This window comes from Rhinopithecus bieti, unplaced genomic scaffold (assembly GCF_001698545.2).
Source record: "Rhinopithecus bieti isolate Rb0 unplaced genomic scaffold, ASM169854v2 scaffold_5002, whole genome shotgun sequence".
NCBI lineage: Eukaryota > Metazoa > Chordata > Mammalia > Primates > Cercopithecidae > Rhinopithecus > Rhinopithecus bieti.
This window is the reverse complement of record NW_016804830.1, coordinates 2,341,873-2,365,631: the sequence shown is the minus strand read 5'-3', so window position 1 is coordinate 2,365,631 and position 23,759 is coordinate 2,341,873. Positions and strand designations below refer to the sequence as shown.

General features: G+C 41.8%; 1 protein-coding gene across 4 annotated transcripts in view; it reads left to right on the top strand.

Moving 5' to 3' along the window:
• The window catches only part of ZNF527 (zinc finger protein 527), a 24,380-nt gene extending 2,777 nt beyond the window's left edge, over positions 1 to 21,603 (top strand). The window contains exons 2-5 of one of the 4 annotated variants that reach the window (XM_017870600.1): positions 2,586 to 2,657; positions 7,789 to 7,915; positions 8,984 to 9,079; positions 19,673 to 21,603. In XM_017870600.1, the coding sequence (XP_017726089.1) occupies positions 2,586 to 2,657; positions 7,789 to 7,915; positions 8,984 to 9,079; positions 19,673 to 21,246 (1,869 nt within the window). In that variant the 3' untranslated portion in view covers positions 21,247 to 21,603. Of the gene's footprint in view, positions 1 to 2,585; positions 2,658 to 7,788; positions 7,916 to 8,983; positions 9,080 to 19,672 lie in introns of those variants that run through there. The other 3 variants (XM_017870602.1, XM_017870601.1, XM_017870604.1) reach the window with 3 other exon arrangements.
• The last annotated feature ends 2,156 nt before the right edge of the window (positions 21,604 to 23,759 follow it).

Below are 23,759 nucleotides of genomic sequence, written 5' to 3'. Positions count from 1 at the left end.
TATATATATATATATCCCAAGAGATACACAGCTATCAGAACAAAACAAACTGAAGTTTCTTTTATGCAGGCGCTGCTTAAGGCTTCTGCTACCAGATTCTAAGACTGCATTAATTCTCTTCTCAGGTTGCAGAACCTTTTTTTTTTTTTTGAGATGGAGTGTCACTCTTGTTGCCCAGGCTGGAGTGCAGTGGTGTGATCTCGGCTCACTGCAACCTCCGCCTCCTGGGTTCAAGTGATTCTCCTGCCTCAGCCTCCTGAGTAGCTGGGACTGCAGGTGTGTGCCACCACGCCCAGCTCATTTTTGTATTTTAGTAGAGAAGGGATTTCACCATGTTGGTCAGGCTGGTCTCAAACTTCTGACCTCGTGATCTGCCCCCCAGAGCCTCCTACAGTGCTGGGATTACAGGCATAAGCCGCTGCACCCTGCTGCAGAAGCTTCTATGGACAATTTCAAGCTGCACTACACTAAGGAAATAACTGCTAGGGACTGAGTTGTCTAGTGCAAAGTAGTCCAGAATTGGGGGGTGAAATTAGGGGGTGATGTATACTGAATTCTAGGTCAACCACAATTGTCCCTTGCTTTCATTCTTTCTTTTTGAGACAGAGTCTTGCTCTCTCCTGTAGGCTAAAGTGGAATGGTGTAATCTCGGCTCTCAGCACCCTCTACCTCCCGGGTTCAAGCAAGCCTCCCACCTCAGCCTCCCAAGTAGCTGGGACTACAGACACATGCCACCACGCCTGATTAATTCTTCTACTTTTTGAGGTGATGGGGTTTTGCCACGTTGCCCAGGCTGGTCTTGAATTCCTAGGCTCAAGTGATGCCCACCTTGACCTCCCAAAGTGCTGGGATTACAGGTGTGAACCACCGTGCCCAGCCTGTCCCTATTTTGATGATGAAGAAATGTTGACCCTAAGAGGACAAGGAACTTACTTCAGACTGCCCAGTTTGTAGTTCCTTTAGTATTAAAATTTGGCAGTGTTTCCCTCAGGCTGCATTTCCGTAGGGAAATAAAGGTAACATCTGCCATCTCTAAAGATGCCTCTCTAAGGAATATATGGCATTGATCACTCAGGTTGTGTTGAATATTCCCCATTCAGACGTCGTGCCCTTTCAAAAGAGGACTGGTTTTGGGGTCACATGTCAGTTGGACCCCTGACTTTGAGTTGGTTGTTTAAGCTTCTGGAACCTCCCTTTTACTACCAGTAAAGTGGAGATATTAATACCTATCTTTATAGTTTTGTGGAATAGTAGTTCTGAGGATTAAATGAGATAATGACACAATGAGATACCTGTGTGTGACAGTCTCTGTCTTTGTGCTAATATGGCTGTGTGTGTGAGAGAGATTGTGCCTATGATTGTGTAAATGTGTGTATGTTTGTGATTGGGTGAGAATTTTATGTGTATGTGAGATCATGGGATTAATTATGTGGGATCTAGTCTGACTGTGAGGCACAGGAAAATTAAAATTACTTGCCCAACACAGCATGGGTTAACATGGTATATTTATATTACATGAGGCACAGTAAAATTTCTTCATTTATCTAATACTTTTGAGAAACTACCATGGTTTGGTGGTGTTCTGTCATTAGAATACACCAGTGAACCAAACAAAACCTAGTTCTCTTGGATCTTATAATCTTGTATGGGAAGAGAAAAAATGAAACAAAGCTATATGTAACATGTCCAGTGGTGATAAATGCTAAGACGAAAAATAATACAGTGTAAAGAAAAATTGAGTACCTGAAACAGGGGTTCCCTTTAGGTAGAGTTTTCAGGGAAGTCCCTCTGATGAAGGGACACCTGAATGCATATAGGAATAAAGAGGAGTGGCCCATACTGGTGTCTGGGAGAAGGTTCCAGGCAGAAGGAAAAGGTCACAACCCTGAAGCCTGAAGGAGGGGTGTACACAGTGTTTGAGTAACAGTAGAAGGACACGTGTGCCTGGAGTGTGGCCAGCAAGGGGCAAAAGGGTAGGAAATTAGGTCAGAGGTGCAGCCAGGGGCCAGATCATGAACCACCTTGTTGGCGGTAGGACAGACTTTGGATTTTGTTGAGTTCACGCTAGGCGTCCTTAATATAAGTCAAGACTTTGAGAGTTAAGTTCAGCTTTGGATTCCCCCACGCCACCGGCTACCAGATCTTGGAAAAGGTGAGGCTGGCCCATGTAGGGAGAAGAAAGGGGCAATAGTTCCATTTTGTGGGTTCCATTTTGTGGGTCTTTTTTTGTTTTTTGTTTTTGAGACGAAGTCTTGCTCTGTCCCCTTGGCTGGAGTGCAGTGGCGTGATCTCGGCTCACTGCAAGCTCCGCCTCCCGGGTTCCCGCCATTCTCCTGCCTCAGCCTCCCGAGTAGCTGGGACTACAGGCACCCGCAACTGCGCCCGCTAATTTTTTGTATTTTTTTAGTAGAGACGGGGTTTCACCGTGGTCTCGATCTCCTGACCTTGTGATCCGCCCGCCTCGGCCTTGCAAAGTGCTGGGATTACAGGCGTGAGCCACCGCGCCCGGCTTCCATTTTGTGGGTCTTGGACCAAAAACATAGGGCTGACACACTATCATTTCTTCCTTAATTCTCCCTTCTCAGGACTGTTCTTCTTCAGAAGAGAAAACTGAAGAAGGAGGAATGGCCGTGGGGCTTTGTAAAGCCATGTCCCAGGTAAGCATGCTCTTTCGCTTTGTTTTCAGACATTTGACCCATTTTTCAGGACTTTGGAACCGCAGGGAAAGTCACAAATACCCAATGAGCACCCCCTCCACTTCTCTCTCTCCATCTTTTGTTCATATAATCCTTCTACAAAACATTTAATATCTTTTTTACTCAGCGTTAGGCTCACCTGTGTGATGGAGCAGAGCTGTCCTCTTTAGATGGATGATGATTTCTTGAGTTGGTGATGAGGTGCAAGTGAAATAAGGGATAGAGGTTGATTACTGAGTCATCTATTAAATAGGGAGGTCAAGGATGGCCTCTCTGAGAAAGTGACATTTAGCAAAGCAAAACTTCAGTGAAAGCAGCAAGTAAGTTTTGTGGAGATCTGGGGAAGAGCTTTAAAAGAAGGACTACAAAGTTATTATGGTGGGAGCATGTTTGGTGTGTTCCAGGAATAGCAATGAGTCTGTCCTTGGAGAGATGATCACTATGATGTCAGGTATAGCTGGGGACCAAATTATGTAGGCCCTTTCAAGTCATGATCTGAACTTTGAATTTGGTTCTAAGTGAAGGAGAGTTAAGTTCATTGGAACATTTGTGATCTGATTTTATTTATGCCTTAAAGTGAAAACAGAAAGCAGGAGAGTAAAGGTGGAAGCAGGGAGGACAGTCAGGAGACTCTTTTAGTAATCCAGACAGGAGGTGATAGCAGCCTGGACCATGGTGGTGGCGTTGGAGCTAGTGAGATTCTGGGTATACATTGGAGATAGAAAATGCGATTTGATCAAGGATTAGTTGTGGTGTGTGAGAGGAAGAAGTCAGGATGCTTACAGAGATTTTTGGCTACGCAGCTACATGAATAGGCATGCCATTTACTGAGCTGGAAAGACAATGTGAAGTGGGATGGACATCAAGAATTGAGTTCTGAAGGCTGGGCATGGTGGCTCATGCTTATAATCCCAGCACTTTGGGAGTCTGAGGCAGGTGGATCACAAGGTCAGGAGATCAAGACCATCCTGGCTAACATGGTGAAACCCTGTCTCTACTAAAAATACAAAAAATTAGCCAGGTGTGGTGGCGGGAGCCTGTAATCCCAGCTCCTCGGGAGACTGAGGCAGGAGAATGTCGTGAACCCAGGAGGTGGAGCTTGCAGTGAGCCGAGACTGCGCCATTGCACTCCAGCCTGGGTGACAGAGCGAGACTCCTTCTCAAAAAAAAAAAAGAATTGAGTTCTGGATATATTTAGAGACCTTTTGGATATCCAAATGGAATGTTGATTATACATCTGGAGTTCAGGACTATAGATGTGAATTTGGGGTCCTTACAGTGTTTTTTCTTCCTCTTCTCTCTTCCTTTCCTCTCCTCCCGCTCCCTCTCCCCTACCCTACCCTACCCTCCCCTCCCCTCTCCTCTCCTCTCCTTTCCTTTCCTTCCTTTCTTAGACGGAGTGTTGCTCTGTCGCCCAGGCTGGAGTGCAATGGTACAGTCTCGGCTCACTGCAGCCTCTGCCTCCTGGGTTCAAGCGATTCTCCTGCCTCAGCCTCCTGAGTAGCTGGGACTACAGGCACATGCCACACGCCCAGCTAATTTTTGTATTTTTAGTAAGGATGGATTTCACCATGTTGGCCAAGATGGTCTTGATCTCCTGACCTTGTGATCCACCTACTTTGGCCTCCCAAAATGCTGGGATTACAGGCATGAGCCACTGCGCCTGGCCATCCTTAGTGTATTTAAAGCATGAGACAGGGTGAGATTATCTTGAGGGCAAGGTTGTGGTGAATGTAGGTAGGAAATAGGTCGTAGGACTGAGTTTGGGATGTTCAACATTTAGAGCCACACAAGAAGAGGAAGAACCAGCAAAAGAGACTGAGAAGAGCTGATGTAGAAGGAAAACCAGAAGAGTGTGGGTTCTGGAAGCCAAGAGGAGAAAGTGTTTCAAGGATGGGATGATCAACTGAGCCAAGTTCCTCTGAGAGGGACTGAAGAAGATGAAGACTGAGAACTCACCGTTGGATTTGGTAACATGGAAATATTCTGGACAAGAGCTACTTCACTGAATGACTGGGATGAAGACATCATTGTGGTGGGTTTAAGGGAGAATGGAGGCCGGGTGTGGTGGCTTATGGCTGTAATCCCAGTACTTTGGGAGGCCAAGATGGCGGGACCATCACCTGAGCCCAGGAGTTCAAGACCCACTATGTATGCAGGGCAACATAGGGAGACTCTGTCTCTAAAAAAATATTTGATACTAAAATCCAAAAACATAGGCATGGTGGCAGATGCCTATAGTCCCAGCTGCTTCGGAGACTGAGGTGGGAGGATCACTTGAGTCCAGGAGTTTGAGGCAGCAGGGAGCTATGATTCATGTGGTTCACATTCCAGCCTGTGTAACAGAGACAGAGTGAGACCCTGTCTCAAAAAAAAAAAAAAAAAAAAAAGGCCAGGTGCAGTGGCTCATGCTCATGCCTATAATCCCAGCACTTTGGGAGGCTGAGGCGGGTGGATCACCTGAGGTCAGGAATTCAAGACCAGCCTGGCCAACATGGCGAAACCCCATCTCTACTAATAATACAAAAATTAGCCAGGCGTAGTAGCACATGCCTGTAATCCCAGCTACTCTGGAGTCTGAGGCAGGAGAATCGCTTGAACCCAGGAGGTGCAGTGAGCTGAGATCGCGCCATTGAACTCCAGCCTGGGTGACACGAGTGAAGCTCCATCTCCAAAAAAAAAAAAAAAAGAAAAAAGAAAAAAGAGAATGGAAAACGAGGAAGGTGAGAACAAAGACAGTGAATTTAGATTTACAATAGTGTAGCCAGCAGGCACATATGAGTACTCTAAATTGTGATATGCTGTAAGTGCAAAGTATATACCAGATTTTGAAGATTCAGTACAAAAAAGTGTAAGAAATCTCGTTAATTTTTTTATATTATTACATGTTGAAATGATAACATTTTCGATATATTGGGTTAAATAAAAATGATATTTTTTTCTATTTATTTTTTTCTGTGACTACTGGAAAATTTCAAATTACATATGTGACTCAAATATTTCTGGTGGATAACACTGATCTAGACAACTCATCGGAAGAGTTTTGTTATTAAGAGTAGAGAAATGGGAAAATAGCTAGAGTGAGATCATGGAAAGGGAACTTATTTATTTATTTATCTATGTATTTGTTTACAAGATGGAAGATATTGCATCAGTTTTTTTTGCTGATTGGAATGATCCAGTAAAGTGAGAATAGTTGGTAATACAAGGGAGAGAGGTGAAAATGTCTTTGTGTGGGCAAGTGGAGGGACTGGTCTTCGAAGCCTAGAGTTTTATCCATAGTCACAGAGGGCAGACAGAATATACAGCTATCAGTACAGATACAGAAGGGTAAGTACATATGGTGGCTGGAGGATGAGGAAGTTCAAAGTGAAAATGAGATGAGTTGATGGTGGTTCGAGAGAGAGTAATGAAATAGTTATCAGGAGATGGGGAGAGTGAATTTATCAGGGACGCATAGTAGAGTGGTTTTGCAGTACTTTTGAGGACTCTCTGGCCATATGTGAGAAGTACTTTGTGTCAACATGTTTTATCAATCAGGGTTCTAGCAAGGCAATCAAAAGGTGACTATTTACAAGATATTATCAGGACACAGAGAAACTATGAAGGATCGTGCTGTACTCCGGGGCTCATAACAGCATAGCTCTCTTACTTCTAACCCTAGATCTTTGAATCCAGAGACAGAGAGTTGGGTGGAGGGGCCCCCTGACAGGTGCTCTGAACTTTGATTGAAAGACAGAGACCACCCAGGGTGGTGCTCCCACCCAGGGAGGGAGCCAGGGGACTAAGTATTCTGCCTTACTTACCTTCCTTTCATTTCTTGCTTGTGGCTGAACCCAACAGAATATGGGATGGGACAAGGGAGTTTATTGATGCAGTCAGCCTCCTAGGACTCAGAAAAGAGTAGAGGAGCACATGGAAGTTATACAACACTCTGGAGTTGTGTAATTTTTTCCCTAGACACATTCAGCCCTATTTCTACTTTGCAGAATAACCATATTTGAATTTTTTTTTTTTTTTTTGAGATGGAGTCTTGCTCTGTCACCCAGGCTGGAAGTGCAGTAGCATGATCTCGGCTCACTGCAGCCTCCTCCTGCCCATTTCAAGCAATTCTCTGGCCTCAGCCTCCCAAGTAGTTGGGACTACAGGCACATACCACCATGTCCAGCTAATTTTTGTATTTTTAGTAGAGACAGGGTGTCACCATTTTGGCCAGGCTGGTCTCTAACTCCTGACCTCAGGTGATCCACCTGCCTTGGCCTCCCAAAGTGCTGGGATTACAGGCATGAACCACCATGCCTGGCCTGATATTTCATTATTTTGATAAGAAAAGAGAACATATTGTACAGACTGGAACCCTATCATTTTTAGCACTGAATACTTTTTCTTCGTATGGACATTTTATAGGAAACATCATCATTTATTCCCTGAGTAGCAAATGTTTACTGAGTTTACAATGTGATCAGTTTTGTAATAGACACTGGATATATATCAGCTTATAAAACAAATATCTCTGCCTTCATTTAGCCTACAGTTCAGTGCTATAGCCTGAATTCTGTTTTTGAACATGTAAGTTTTTTCCAGATTTTTTGCATAACCTTCCAATGAAAATTCTATCTTAAGTCGCTTCACATATACTTCATTATTTCTTCAGGATATGTTCCTGGACATTTCTCCTTACATATAAAGTCTAACTTTCAGGCCATACCCTTTTGTTAAAGCCCAATTCAAGGCCTTTCTCCTATTGTGCCCACCTGATGTCTCAGTTTGGGGAATATAAAGGAATCTCCCATATAAGATTTTCTTTATACTTAGTATATGTAACATACAACTTAGTCTTTGCTGTTTCTTGTTATAAGCTAATTTTGTGTATATATGTCTTTTTTACAAAAATGTAAAATTATCAAACGGTGAGTCTGTTTCTAATATTTCTCTTCTCTTAAAGTATTTGACAAACCTCAGCATGTAATTGTTCTCCAATAATTATTTTCCTTGCATCACTTAGAGCTTTGAACTCTGGCCAAATGCATCTTTTTGGCTAGGACCATATGGGTGTCTGGGCACCTGGTGAACAAGAATTTTTTTATTTCAGGGGTTGGTGACCTTCAGAGATGTGGCACTAGACTTTTCCCAAGAAGAGTGGGAATGGCTGAAGCCGTCTCAGAAGGATTTATACAGAGATGTCATGTTGGAGAACTACAGGAACTTGGTATGGCTTGGTAAGGATGTTTCTCCCCATCATTTAAAATCTTCCTCTGGAGTGTTTTTGCTTCCTCTGTTGAGAATATCTAGGACATCTTAAGACCTCTTAAAAGCACTTACTTGCCTTTCTACTTCCTGTCCCCACGAAATGATTTGAAATATGTATATATTTTTAACTTTTTAAGTTTCTTAAATTTTAATTAATTAATTAATTTACTTTTGGCAGACATTCTGAACACATTAAGTAATTTCTTTTCTTTTCTTTCTTTCTGTCTTTTTTTTTTTTTCGAGACAGAGTCTTGCTCTTGTTGCCCAGGCTGGAGTGCAGTGGCGCAATCTTGGCTCACTGCAACCTCCGCCTCCCGGGCTCAAGCAATTCTCCTGCCTCAGCCTCCTGAGTAACTGGGATTACAGGTGCCCACCACCATGCCTGGCTAATTTTTGTACTTTTAGTGGAGATGGGGTTTCTCCATGTTGGCCAAGCTGGTCTCGAACTCCTGACCTCAGATGCTCCGCCCTCCTCGACCTTCCAAAGTGCTGGGATTACAGGCGTGAGCCCCTGCGCCTGGTGTATGAAGTAATTTCATAGAGTTGGAAATGGGTAGTTCCCTTTGCCATAGAATGGTGGTTTGGAACAGCAACATCAGCATGTCCTGGGAGTTTGTTAAAATGCAAATTATGAGGCCCCATTCTAGACCTACAAAATCAGAAACTTTGGGAGTAGGCTCAGTAGTCTGGGTTTTAATAAGCTCTGCAAATGACCCTGATGTCTATTAAAGTTTGAGAGCCACTGTAGTTTCTGACGCAGTAGTTCTGGGTTGGGGCCTGATAATATGCATTTCTAATTAGTTCCTAGGTGATGGCTGCAGCTGCCGTAGCACTTTGAGAACCACTGTCATGGCAGAAGCTTCATCCTCCTCCTCATCCATACAAGCATCATTCCATTCTCTAGCCCTTCCTCTAATGTCCATTCTTGCCTGATGATCGAGAGATTGGGTCTGCGTCCTAGAACAGCTGTGGCATGTTGATTTGTTTGTCTGTATGCCTGTCTGTCTCTTGCTCTCATTTTCTTCCCCTGTGAACAGGACTCTCCATTTCTAAGCCCAACATGATCTCCTTACTGGAGCAAGGGAAGGAGCCGTGGATGGTGGAGAGAAAGATGTCACAGGGTCACTGTGCAGGTGAGTGACAGATCACCAGGCAGGGAGGACTATTGTAAGGTACTTGACCACGTAGTAAGTAGGAAACTCTTTTGGGCTTCAGGTGGGATGAGAGCTGAAATCTCCTTAGTATGTGCTTCCCTAGAAACCTCACCACACCCTGGGGTTTTTTCTTTTTCTTTCTAATTATGCTGTCTAGTCTTCCACCTATACCTTGAATCTCAATCCTTCTCAGCTCTTCTTTTCCCTTTACAGTTAGAATTATATTATTATTTTTTAAATTTTTATCAGAATTGTGAAAGACATGTACGCACATTGTTTAAAAAATCAAGTAGTAGTATTAGGTTGGTGCAAACATAATTGCCGTTTTGCCAAAAAACACAATTACCTTCCCACCAAAAAGCCTGTACAAGGCTTTTTCCCTTAAAAAAGGAATTCTTGTTCCTGGCTCCCCAGTTTCCCTCTTCCTAGAGCAATCCACTTTCTTTTCTTTTGTAGTTTCTTTTGGTGTTCCCTTCATATCTCCAAAAATATGTTAATGTTGCTACTCTTGATTGTTTTTTCAGGGTGAGCCCTTATTTGATATCTTCTTATAAGAAAGTAAGGAGGCCGGGCGTGGTGGCTCACGCCTGTAATCCCAGCACTTTGGAAGGCTGAGGCAGGCGGATCACGAGGTCAGGAGATCGAGACCATCCTGGCTAACATGGTGAAACCCTGTCTCTACTAAAAATGCAAAATATTAGCCAGGCATGCTGGCGGGCGCCTGTAGTCCCAGCTACTCGGGAGGCTGAGGCAGGAGAATGGCGTGAACCCGGGAGGCGGAGCTTGCAGTGAGCCCAGATCGTGCCACTGCACTCCAGCCTTCTGAGACTGTGTCTCAAAAAAAAAAAAAGAAAAGAAAAGAAGGAGTTAGCACTTTCTTCTCCTGAATTCAACACATGTGCACACACACAAATACACACATTTCCCATCCCCCATCATCTCAATGTTATAATTTTGATTAAGTCACTATTCAGCATTTATTTTATTATGGCCATTTAGTGCTAGTCATAGCTGTGCTGTGCATATGCCAAGTTACTTTTTCTCTACACCTTTTTATTTTCCATGGAGTTAATAATGACCTGGGAATTTTGTCCTTTTTTTGTTTGTTTAGTTTATATGTACATATCCCTAATCCAATTCCCGACTTACCATCAATTGTCTGAATCTTTCAAGATACTTGGATATATTAGGTGATCTATTGACTTCATCTTCTTGGAGTAATCTCTCCTGGAATCCTCAGATATGCTTCACTCTGCACAAATGGCTCATTATATTTGCATGCACTCAATTTGGATCTATCTGATTTATCTAGTATTTTCTTATAACTGGATTGTGGTAATGCATTTTTGCAAAGAATGTCACAGAAATAATGTTGTTTCTCTCTCAGTGCATCATTCCAAAGGATGCATAATGTCGATAATGTCTTAGTATTGGTGATGTTAACTTTGCACACTTAGTGAAGGTAGTGTCTGCTTGGTTTCTCCATTATAAATTTCTTATTTTTCTATTTGTAATTAAGAAATATCTTGGGGGAGATACTTTGAGATTATTCAGTTTCTTCTGTAATTTTTGCCCATTTATTTAGCATTTATTGCTGGATCTCTTCAACTGTTATTACTGTGGTATTAACCTAATGTTGATTTTTTTCAATTTCCCTCTTTTCTTTATATATATTAATTGCGATTGTTCTGTAGGAAGAGCCGCTCCTTCCAATCCATTTACTTACATATTCAATTATATTTACAGATTTTTTTCTATGAGGTAAACCTAATTTACCTCATAAAATGTAATGACTTCATAAAATTTAAATGGATTTATTTTTAGATTTATGGATTTTTATTTCTATGAAGTAAATCCAATGAATCATTATTTTGTTTCTCAAATCATTCCAGCTTTGAATGTTGGAATCTCCTTCACGTTGGTTCCTTTGACCTTCTGACATGCCCCCATACAGTTTTTGAGCACGTCCTTCCTTCTGGCACAAGGTATTCCAGGTTCTCTTATTTTCTTTGCCCCAGCCTTGAATCAACCACTTCTCCAAGGAGCCCTCATTGCTTTATTGGGAAATGGTGTTTAGAAACCAAGCTAGGTATGCTCTAGGCTACTGGGATGTCACTAGGCTACTGGCCCTGACAGCAGCTAAAGCTGGGAAACTAGATAGATAGATAGAGAGAGAGATAGAGAGATAGAGAGATAGAGCTAGGAAATGGATGGATAGATAGATAGACAGACAGACAGACAGACAGACAGACAGATAGATAGATAGATAGATAGATAGATAGATAGATAGATAGAGCTAGGAAATAGATGGATAGATAGATAGATAGATGGATAGATATTTACACATACACCCCTATATTTATTTCTGCCTCTATCTTTTTTTCCATTTTTTATTATCTCTTTTTATCTACTAAAACTATCAGTTTATATTAATAACTTGATTTATAGTCCTGCTTTACAGGGTTTATTGTAGCCTTCCTCCTTTACTTATTTGTAATTTTTTTCTGATAATGAGAAAAAATATATTTACCTATTTGTTCAATTTTAGTATACACATAAAGTACTTTCAGAATTTTTTTTTTTTTTTTTTTTTTTGAGACGGAGTCTTGCTCTGCTGCCCAGGCTGGAGTGCAGTGGCCGGATCTCAGCTCACTGCAAGCTCCGCCTCCCGGGTTTACGCCATTCTCCTGCCTCAGCCTCCCGAGTAGCTGGGACTACAGGTGCCCGCCTCGTCGCCCGGCTAGTTTTTTTCGTATTTTTCGTATTTTTTAGTAGAGACAGGGTTTCACCGTATTAGCCAGGATGGTCTCAATCTCCTGACCTCGTGATCCGCCCGTCTCGGCCTCCCAAAGTGCTGGGATTACAGGCTTGAGCCACCGCACCCGGCCTACTTTCAGAATTTCTAACCTATTTCTCTGTGAGAAACAAATTTAACAACTAGATTTAGGTATTCGTATATAGTACTTTTTGTTTCAGTCTTACATTGTCCAGTCAAAATACTATTTCCAAAATTACTTAGGTTAGTTATTTTAGGTCCATTTGTTACTGTCTTTTTTTTTTGAGATGGAGTCTCCCTCTGTCCCCAGGCTGGAATGCAGTGGCGTGATCTCAGCTCACTGCAACCTCTGCCTCCCAGGTTCAAGCGATTCTTCTGCCTCAGCCTCCTGAGTAGCTGCGACTACAGGCATGTGCCACCACCCCCAGCTAATTTTTGTATTTTTAGTAGAGACATGGTTTCACCATGTTGGCCAGGATGGTCTCAATCTCTTGACCTCATGATCCGTGCCAGCCTTGGCCTCCCAAAGTGGTGGGATTACAGGTGTGAGCCACCCTGCCCAGCCCATTTGTTACTGTTTATAACAAATGTTCTATTTTGCATTCCTACTACGTCCTGGTTAGTTTTAATTTTTTTTTTTTTTTTTGGTATCTAAAACATTACTATGCCTCTAAGATCAGAGCTATATAAAATAGTATAAAATAGATCTCCAAAAAGTATTATGCCCTCCTTGTTCCTACTACTTTATTCTTTTTCCCTACTTCTTCCTACCCATTTCCCACCCACCCCTTGTATGTTACCACTTTCCTTAGTTTCAAGTTTATCCTTGAAATTAATGTTTCTCTTGCACAAATTAGCAGTTATATGTATAGTTTCTTGTATATTCTTTATATGGCAAATAGTGTGCTATAGATACATTTTGCTTTTATCACTTAGAAGGAAATCACTTTATATTAGTTCATGAAGATCTTCCTCATTTTTTTTTTTTTTTTTTTTTTAGACAGTCTCGCTCTCACCCAGGCTGGAGTGACAGGATCTTGGCTCACTGCAACTTCTGCCTCCTGTGTTCAAGCAATTCTCCTGCCTCAGCCTCCTGAGTAGCTGGGACTACAGGTGTGCACCACCATGCCCAGCTAATTTTTGTATTTTTAGTAGAGAAAACGTTTCACCATGTTGATCAGGCTGGTCTTGAACTTCTGATCTCGAGTAATCTGCCTGCCTCAGCCTCCCAAAGTGCTGTGATTACAGAAGTGAGCCACCATGCCCTGCCCTTCTTCATTTTTTGACTGCTTCATAATACTTCGTTATGTGCCTGTTATCATAATTTATTCAACTACACTAATGTGTGGTCATTTAGTGTTTGCAATATTTTACAGTCGCAAAAGATGTTGTGATGAATAACCTTGAACTTATATATATTTTTTATTGTTGAGGCTGTGTCTTCAGCATGGATTCCTAGATGTGCAATTGCTGAGTAAGTGCATATACAGTTTTTTTTTTGAGACAGAGTCTCGCGCTGTCACCAGGCTGGAGTGTAGTGACCCAGTCGTGGCTCACTGCAACCTCCTCCTCCTGGGTTCAAGTGAGTCTTCTGCCGCAACCTCCTGAATAGCTGGGACTACAGGTTTGCACCACCATGCCTGGCTAATTTTTGCATTTTTAGTAGAGATGGGGGTTTCACTATATTGGCCAGACTGGTCTCGAACTCCTGACTTTGTGATCCACCCACTTCAGCCTCCCAGAGTGCTGGGATTACAGGCATGAGCAACCACACCTGGCCATACATATGTAGTTTTATAAGGAATTGCTACATTCCCTTCCAGAAAAGTTGTCTGCTTAGTTTTTTTCCTGCTGTAATAAATTAGCACACATTTAGTGACTTAATACAACACAAATTTATTATAGCTCTGGAGGTCAGAAGTAAAAAGTAGGTCTTACAGAGCTAAAATCAAGATGTCAGCAGTGTACATTCCTTCCTAAGGCTCTGTGGGAGAATGTGTTTCCTTGATTTTTCATGCTTTTTTGTTGTTGTTTTGTTTTGTTTTGTTTTTTAGATGGAGTCGTGCTCTGCCGCCCAGGCTGGAGTGCAATGGTATGATCTTGCCTCACTGCAGCCTCCGCCTTCTGGGTTCAAGTGGTTCTCTTGCCTCAGCCTCCCAAGTAGCTGGGATTACAGGTGCTCAACACTATGCCCGGATAATTTTTGTATTTTTAGTAGAGACAAGGTTTTGCCATGTTGGCCAGACTGGTCTCAAACTCCTGACCTCAGGTGATCCACCCTCCTTGGCCTCCCAATGTGCTGGGATTATACAGGTGTGAGCTACCACGCCTGACTGATTTTTTTTTTTTTTTTTTTGAGACAGAGTTTTGCTGTTGTCGTCCAGGCTGGAGTGCAGTGGTGCAGTCTCGACTCACTGCAAACTCCACCTCCTGGGTTCAAGTGATTCTCCTGCCTCAGCCTCCCAAGTAGCTGGGACTACAGGTGTGTGCCTGTACACTTTTGTACATTGTATAAAATACAAAATTTTGTATTTTAGTAGAGACGGGGTTTCACCATATTGGCCAGGCTGGTCTTGAACTCCTGACCTTGTGATCCACCCGCCTCGGCCTCCCAAAGTGCTGGGATTACAGGCGTGAGCTACCGTGCCTGGCCTATTTTCAACTTTTTTTTGGTTTGTTTGTTTTGTTTTGTTTTTTTTGAGGCGGAGTCTCACTCTGTCGCCCAGGCTGGAGTGCANGAGTGCAGTGGTGCAGTCTCGACTCACTGCAAACTCCACCTCCTGGGTTCAAGTGATTCTCCTGCCTCAGCCTCCCAAGTAGCTGGGACTACAGGTGTGTGCCTGTACACTTTTGTACATTGTATAAAAATACAAAATTTTTGTATTTTTAGTAGAGACGGGGGTTTCACCATATTGGCCAGGCTGGTCTTGAACTCCTGACCTTGTGATCCACCCGCCTCGGCCTCCCAAAGTGCTGGGATTACAGGCGTGAGCTACCGTGCCTGGCCTATTTTCAACTTTTTTTTGGTTTGTTTGTTTTTGTTTTTGTTTTTTTTGAGGCGGAGTCTCACTCTGTCGCCCAGGCTGGAGTGCAGTGGCCAGATCTCAGCTCACTGCAAGCTCCGCCTCCTGGGTTTACACCATTCTCCTGCCTCAGCCTCCCGAGTAGCTGGGACTACAGACGCCCGCCACCTCACCCGGCTAGTTTTTCGTATTTTTTAGTAGAGACGGGGTTTCACCGTGTTAGCCAGGATGGTCTCGATCTCCTGACCTCGTGATCCACGCATCTCGGCCTCCCAAAGTGCTGGGATTATAAGCTTGAGCCACCACGCCCAGCCTTATTTTCAACTTTTTAAGATAACTTTAAGTATAGGGCTTATATGCAATACAGATTTGAGTTTTACTTTATAAACCAGTCTGATTATCTTTTCATTTTAATAGGTGAAAGTCTAATTACATTTCTGATAAATTTGGGCTTAATCCTATATATTGTCTTATGTTATATTTTCTGGGTTTTACAGTTTTTAAAAAGCACTTTCAGGCTGGGTGTGGTGGCTCATGCCTGTAATCCCAGCACTCTGTGAGGCTGAAGTGGGTGGATTACGAGGCCAGGAGTTCGAGACCAGCCTGGCCAACATGGTGAAACCCTGTCTCTACGAAAAGTACAAAACTTAGCCGGACGTGGTCGTGTGTGCCTGTAATCCCAGCTACTCGGGAGACTGAGGTAGGAAAATTGCTTGAACCCAGGAGGCAGAGGTAGCAGTGAACCGAGATTGTGCCACAGCACTCCAGCCTGGGCGACAGAGCAAGACTCCATCTCGGAAAAAAAAAAATAAATAAATAACTAAATAAAAAATAAAAATAAAAAAATGAGCCTGGCATGGTGCTGTGTGCTTATTGTTCCAGCTACTCAGGAGACTGAGGTAGGAGGGCCACTTAAGCCTGGGAGTTCAAGGCTGCAATGAGCTATGATAGCGCCACTGGACTCCAGCCTAGGCGAGGTGACAGAGCAAGACCCTGTCTCAAAACAAAACAAAACAAAAAACACAATGTGTACCTTGAAGTAAAATTGCTGGAACGTAGAAGTGCATGTTTTAATTTACAAGATGCTCAACTTGTTCTGGGAAGTGATTGTATCAGTTTATGCTCGTACTAACAATGACAGTGTCTGAGAATGGCTTTTCCTTCCTCTCTTGATATTCTTCAACTTAAATTTTTGATATTGTCCTTAATATTGTCTAACTGAAATTTCTGCTGATATGAGGAAGGGAAATGCTCTTATGGTTTTAATTTACTAGTGATATTATTGAGCATCTTTCCAGGAATGCATTGTCTATAAAGTTTTTCTCTTCTGTGAATTACCTGCTCATACATTTTTTTGTTTTGTTTTTTGAGACAGGTTCTCACTCTGTTGCCCAGGCTGGAGTGCAGTGGCATGATCTTGGCTCACTGCAGCCTCTACCTCCTGAACTCAAGCAATCTTCCCACCTCAGCATGTGCACCACTGCACCTGGTTAAATTTTTTGTTTAGTTTTCTTGTACAGATGAGGTCTCACTGTGTTGCCCAGGTTGGTATACAACTCCTGGGCTCAAACGATCCTCCCATCTCGGCCTCCCAAACTGTTGGGATTACTGGCATACTTCCATTTTGGAGAATGTGTCTTTTTCTGGACATTATTCATTTTTCTATAATACATGTTTTAGTTGTTTTTTCTCAGATTGTCCCTTGCCTTTTGACTTTGTGGTGTTTTCTCCCACACGCAAGTTTTCAAGGTTGATGTCAAATTCATTCCCTTCAACCAGATGTGGTCAGGATGGTAGTGAGGAGGCCGTGCTCCCCTTCACTGTGTTCTCTGTGTCTTGCAGGTTTTAATGCTCTAAGTGTGTTTCTCTTGATATTTTTTCTTGACCTTTTCCACAATGATAAAGAATTTTACAAGTCAACCCTGGTTGAGTTCTTTCACAGAGATTTTGGTGGAAGAAAGGTATAAAATGCAAGGGCTTAGGTCCTATTACTGGTTTTGGAATGTTCTTTTTTTGGTCATAATTTTCTTTTATGTTATTGATTACTTTTGTCCAACTTTCTTTAAAATAGTTTTCTTAAGTTCGGAAATAAAATCCTTATGGAATTCTGGTTGAAACTGACCTGATATAAATTAACCTGAGGTAAAAATGTATGCATATATTATTTTTTTGTTTTCTTGCAATTATATATTACATTGATTCATTTAAATCTTGCTTAGAAGAATTTCGTACCATTTTATAGGACTTTTTGTGTTCTTGCCAACCATACTCCCTTCTCTCTTCAATTACTTACATAGCAGTTGTCATCTCAACTCACTGCCTTCACCTCAGGTTCTCTTCCACTGTCTTATCACTTGCAATCTGGCTTCTGCCCCTCTAGTTTAGCTAAATGCAGGTACCCTTCTTCATTTTCATATTCCTGAGCTTATTGAGATGTATAAGATAGTTCTTACCACTATCCATTTTCTCTTTTCAAAACTGTTCTCTCCCTTTAACGGACTCTTTCCCCTGTTTTTCTGTTGTTTCCTCATTTACCATAAGATCTTTGTGATATTAATGTGGATCTCTGTCCAGTTCTGTCTAGTAGAACTTTCTTTTTTCTTTTTTTTTTTTTTTTTTTGAGACAGTCTCGCTGTGTCGCCCAGGCTGAGTGCTGTGGCATGATCTCAGCTCACTGCAACCTCCGCCTCCTAGTTCAAGGGATTCTCGTGCCTCAGCCACCTGAGTAGCTGGGATTATAGATGTGAGCCACCGTGCCCGGCTAATTTTTGTATTTTCAGTAGAGACGGGGTTTCACCATGTTGGCCAGGCTGGCCTTGAACTCCTGGCCTCAAGTGATCCACCAGCCTCGGCCTCCCAAAGTGTTGGGATTACAGGCGGGAACCCCCATGCTCGGCCTCTAGTAGAACTTTCTGTGATGATGGAAATAATCTATATGTGTGCTTTCTAATACAGTAGCCACTACCCACATTTGGCTTTGGGTACATAAAATGTGGCTAGTGTGACTAAGGAACTGACTTTTTAAAATGTTATTTAAATTTAAATTGCTGCATATACTTAGTGGCTACCATATTGGATAGCATACAGTCTTTTAATCAAGGGGATCCAATCTGTAAGTCTGTGTGTAAAGATAGTGGTTGGAGCTTCAGGCACCTCAGAGTCTCCCATGTTGGAAAATATCTGTAGTCTTCTCCCCCATCAGGCTTCTTTTATTCAGCATTAAGTTAGTTATTGTATAAATCTGGTATTTGCCTGGAGTAAAGACTTATTTTTGGTAAGATGGAGTATAGTGGCTTCAGGTGATGATGCCTACAAGAGATGAGATCCAGGCAAGTGAGTGAGGGAACAGTAGTAGTTGTATTTCTAGGGAAAGAATGAATGGTATGGACCTAACAAAGGATAGGCGAACAAGGCCTCTCAGGCCTGGGTATAGACAGGTAAGAAAATCCAAGGCGGTGCTTAGGACAGACTGATAGGGATGAGGCTTTCCTTGGGTGAAGGGTGTATTGGAAAGAAGAAAGATACAGATGAATAATATTTCCTTTTCAATTTTGTTCTGACCTATACTAGAGACAGCTTTACTTTTCAACAGATGAGAAACTGTTATGGCAAAGACTGTATCTATTTAACCCCCAAATGCCAAAATATGTAGTTCTAAAATAATCCCTAATCACATCTAAACATGAAAATGTCTCTGTCACTGAATAGTCACTATATTTTGGAATCCTGATTATAGCCTTGAACACCAAGCTTATATTCTCCAAGAATTATTCCTTAAGTAAGCTAGTGAGTTTTGATCTCTTTTTTCCTGACACTTACACCTGTAATAATCTGTATCATATTAGCTTATCCTTCATTATGTGCCATATGGAATTATCATCTGCACAGGCTTGAGCTCTCAGAATTTACAAAATGTAGAAAGACCCTGTGTCAGGCTTTCCCGCCTTTAGTAGGTACTTTGGACCTACTAATAGGTTCTATGTATTTGAACATGTTGGCTGATTATTGTGGTGTGAAAAGGACTTTCTCATTTTTTGAGATCATCTTCTAAAAAATAGTTTTCTTTCTATTTTACTCCAACCAATATCCTCTCCTGAAATATCACATATCTTCTCAATAGACATCATTTTCCCTGAATGATGAGAAAAGCTGATGGACCTAACAAAAGATAGGTTTATTTTAGTCACTGAGAAAAAATATATGTAAATTTTCCCTGGACCCTGATAAAAATCTTAGAAGTTGTTGAACAGCATTAATGGGAAAAGATGCCATGAGATTAATCTGGCAGCAGTCATCCATTTAACAACATGCTGACACTGTCCAAGGCATTGGGTGCAACAGTCGAAGAAAAAGGAGTGAACATCAGTCCCTGCCCTCATGAAGCTTTCAGTCTTATGAATACCAGTGCAGGATGAACTGGAGGCTGTAAAGACTAGAGGCAGGGAAACTGGCTGTGATCTAATCAGACATCCTCAATTCCTTATCGTGTTAGCATTTAGCTTTGCTTGCCTTTTGATGACCTGCATTTTACCTGTTTCCCCAACTACCACCTTCCACTACTATCAACACATATACCTTCCCTTCTCAGCTCTCTTTATTCTTTGTGCTTCCATTGTCTTTTGTTCATATTGCATGGCCATATTTGGGAGCTATTAGAACTACGTACTTTCTACCCTCCTTCCCCCCAGTTAAATTCTTCCATTTCTTCTATAACAGTTTTCTTCCTCATAGCAAAAGAACAAAGGAGACATTTGCTTTCTTGATATTTTTCAGACTGGGAGTCTTGGTGTGAAATCAAGGAATTATCTCCAAAATGGTTCATTGATGAAGATGAAATATCCCAGGAGATGATAATGGAAAGGCTAGCAAGTCATGGCCTTGAATGCTCCAGTTTCAGAGAAGCCTGGAAATATAAGGGTGAATTTGAGCTACATGAGGGAAATGCGGAGAGGCATTTCATGCAAGTGACAGCTGTTAAGGAAATCTCTACTGGGAAAAGACACAATGAATTTAGTAATTTTGGGAGAAGCATACCCCTGAAATCAGTATTTTTAACACAACAGACAGTTCCTACCATACAGCAAGTACATAAATTTGATATTTATGATAAACTGTTCCCCCAAAATTCACTCATAATTGAATATAAAAGACTCCGTGCTGAGAAGGAATCTTTGATAGGTAATGAATGTGAAGAATTCAACCAAAGTACATACTTTAGTAAAGATATAGGAATTCCTCTTGGTGAGAAACCTTATGAAAGTAATGATTTTTCAAATTTCTTAAGTTTCCACTCATTACTTACTCAACATCAGACCACTCATTTTGGAAAATTACCCCATGAATACAATGAATATGGTGATGCCTTTAGCTGTTACTCATTCTTTACTCAACCCCAGAGAATTCACAGTGGAGAGAAACCATACACATGCAATGACTGTGGAAAAGCCTTTAGCCATGACTTCTTTCTCAGTGAACATCAAAGGACTCATATTGGGGAGAAGCCTTATGAATGTAAGGAATGCAACAAAGCCTTCAGACAGAGTGCTCACCTTGCTCAACACCAGAGGATCCACACTGGAGAGAAACCGTTTGCATGCAATGAATGTGGGAAGGCCTTTAGCCGTTATGCCTTCCTTGTTGAACATCAGAGAATTCACACAGGTGAGAAACCATATGAATGTAAAGAATGTAACAAAGCCTTCAGACAGAGTGCTCACCTTAATCAACATCAGAGGATTCACACGGGAGAGAAACCCTACGAATGTAATCAGTGTGGAAAAGCCTTCAGCAGACGCATAGCCCTTACTCTGCATCAAAGAATTCACACAGGAGAGAAACCCTTCAAATGTAGTGAATGTGGGAAGACCTTTGGCTATCGCTCACACCTGAATCAACATCAGAGGATTCATACCGGAGAAAAGCCCTATGAGTGCATCAAATGCGGGAAGTTTTTTAGGACTGACTCACAACTTAATCGACATCATAGAATTCACACTGGAGAGAGACCATTTGAATGCAGTAAATGTGGGAAAGCCTTCACTGATGCTTTAGTTCTAATTCACCATAAGAGAAGTCATGCAGGAGAGAAACCCTATGAATGTAACAAATGTGGGAAGGCCTTCAGTTGTGGCTCATATCTTAATCAACATCAAAGAATTCATACTGGAGAGAAACCCTATGAATGTAATGAATGTGGGAAGGCTTTTCATCAGATCTTGTCCCTAAGACTACACCAGAGAATTCATGCTGGGGAAAAACCTTATAAATGTAATGAATGTGGGAATAATTTTAGCTGTGTCTCAGCCCTTAGACGACATCAAAGAATTCATAATAGAGAAACGCTCTGATTATAACACAAGTATAGGAAAGAAAACATTTGGTTACCACTCAGTCCTTATTGAATATTAGTGAGTTCTTCTTGGTTAGTAATTCTTTGAATGTAGTTCATATTTCAGTTCATGAGAATCCATTATTTGAAGTAGCTCAGTAGTAGACATCTGTTACTTTTTTTTGTTTTAGACAGAGTCTCGCTCTGTTGCCCAGGCTGGAGTGCAGTGGTGCAATCTTGGCTCACTGCAGCCTCTGCCTCCTGGGCTCAAGCAATCCTCCTGCCTCAGCCTCCTGAGTAGCTGGGATTACAGGTGCCTGTGACCATGCCTGGCTAATTTTTGTATTTTTAGTAGAGGCAGGGTTTCACCATATTGGTCAGGCTGGTCTCGAACTCCTGACTTCAGGTGATCCACCCGCCTCCCAAAGTGCTGGGATTATAGGTGTGAGGCACCATGCACGGCCACATCTGTTACTTTTTGATCTGTTCTGTACCTAGCTTACCCCACCCTCAATGCATATGATTCTGGTGAAACTGTTAATCAGGGACAGTAGTGGATTGGTCACAGGCTGGCCAGTTATTTCCCCCAACCTAGTGATAAGGGATTGGCAAATGGCCCTGTCTGGATCAATGAAGTCCTTTGCGAGTATTCCTATGGATAGTAAGAGAGATTTTTTTCTGGAATTGCAAGTTTCAAGGATTTAATAGGATTAAAAACTCACCAGGAGCCTTTTTGCCACTCATGAGGAAAGCTTTCCCAGAGAGAAATCTAACAGAGGAAAATGGAGACGAGAGACAGAAATCTGATGATATTGTTTGGTCTCCTGGATCCAGTCATTCCTGACAGCTACACCATCCTTTTTCATTTTTTGTGATCCAATAAATTTCCTTTTATTTATTTTTTCTTAATTTGGATTAGATTTTTGCCTCATGGAATTAGAGTGCTGACTCACACATTCTGTGTTTGCTATACATAAGAGAAAGCCTTAATTTTTTTCATGACATAATTATTTATACTGAGGAGAAACCTTATGATATAACAAGTTTATCAAAGTTGAATACACAGCCTTCATAAAACTGAGATAATAGTTACATTTTATTTGTCGATAAAATTAGTGTTTCTTATTGCAATATGAATATTTTAAAATTCGCCAAGTAAAATTTTTTTTTTTTTTGAGACGGAGTCTCGCTCTGTCGCCCAGGCTGGAGTGCAGTGGCCGGATCTCAGCTCACTGCAAGCTCCGCCTCCCGGGTTTACGCCATTCTCCTGCCTCAGCCTCCCGAGTAGCTGGGACTACAGGCACCCGCCACCACGCCCGGCTAGTTTTTTGTATTTTTTAGTAGAGACGGGGTTTCACTGTGTTAGCCAGGAAGGTCTCGATCTCCAGACCTCGTGATCCGCCCATCTCGGCCTCCCAAAGTGCTGAGATTACAGGCTTGAGCCACCGCGCCCGGCCATAAAATTCTTTAACAGGCTTCCCCTTACGGAGTTGAAATCATTTGTCACAGTGACTCACCATGTACCTGTAAAGAGAGAATGGAAAGCTAAGGGAATAATGGTTTCATTTGTTTAATGAATGACTCTTCATCTTCAAGGAATTACTTGATTTTCTTCTTTCAGTATGGGTCTAAACATATTCTGTGGCAGAATATAATAAAATTAAATTGTAAATGAGGTCTTTTGAGGGTAGGCTGTAAATTTGGTTTAAGGCCGGGTGCGGTGGCTCACGCCTGTAATCCTAGCACTTTGGGAGGCCGAGGTGGGTAGATCACCTGAGGCTGGAAATTTGAGACCAGCCTGACCAACATGGAGAAATCCTGTCTCTACTAAAAATACAAAATTAGCCAGGTGTGGTGGCGCCTGCCTGTAATCCCAGCTACTTGGGAGGGTGGGGCAGGAGAATCGCTTGAACTCAGGAGGTGGAGGTTGCAGTGAGCCAACATTGTGCCATTGTACTCCAGCCTGGGCAACAAGAGCAAAACTCCTTCTCTAAATAAATAAGTAAATAAATTTGGTTTAAGAAGTTTATGGATAACTTCTTTGCAGCTAGGGATATCAGACAAAGATATTGCTGGCAGAAAGAATGAGTCATTTTTAACAAATGGTAAAACTAAAGCAGTTAATGCCTAAAATTTTTAGAGACTAAATCATTTCCATTATTGGGAGTAATGAGGAAGATGAAAGTGTGGGGCAATACATTTCTTTTTTATCTGAATGGATGTAGGGAAATAAACTGGTGCTATGGCAGCTGGGCCATCTTGAACAGTCAGAACCAGTAAGAATACTGGGCACTGCCTGAAGAGCATCTATAAAAACAGAACAAATGAAAGAGGAAAGAATGAAGGATTTATATGTGAAACAGTGAAACAGTGACTACTACTTTCATAATTTGTTTAGTATTCAGTTTATACTTTAATAAAATTTGAAAATTATTTTTCATAAATATTCACATTCCCTTTAACAGATTAAAATACAGATTTCGTGACTCAATACTTCAAACCTTGAACAGAAACAAATATGATTATAAAATA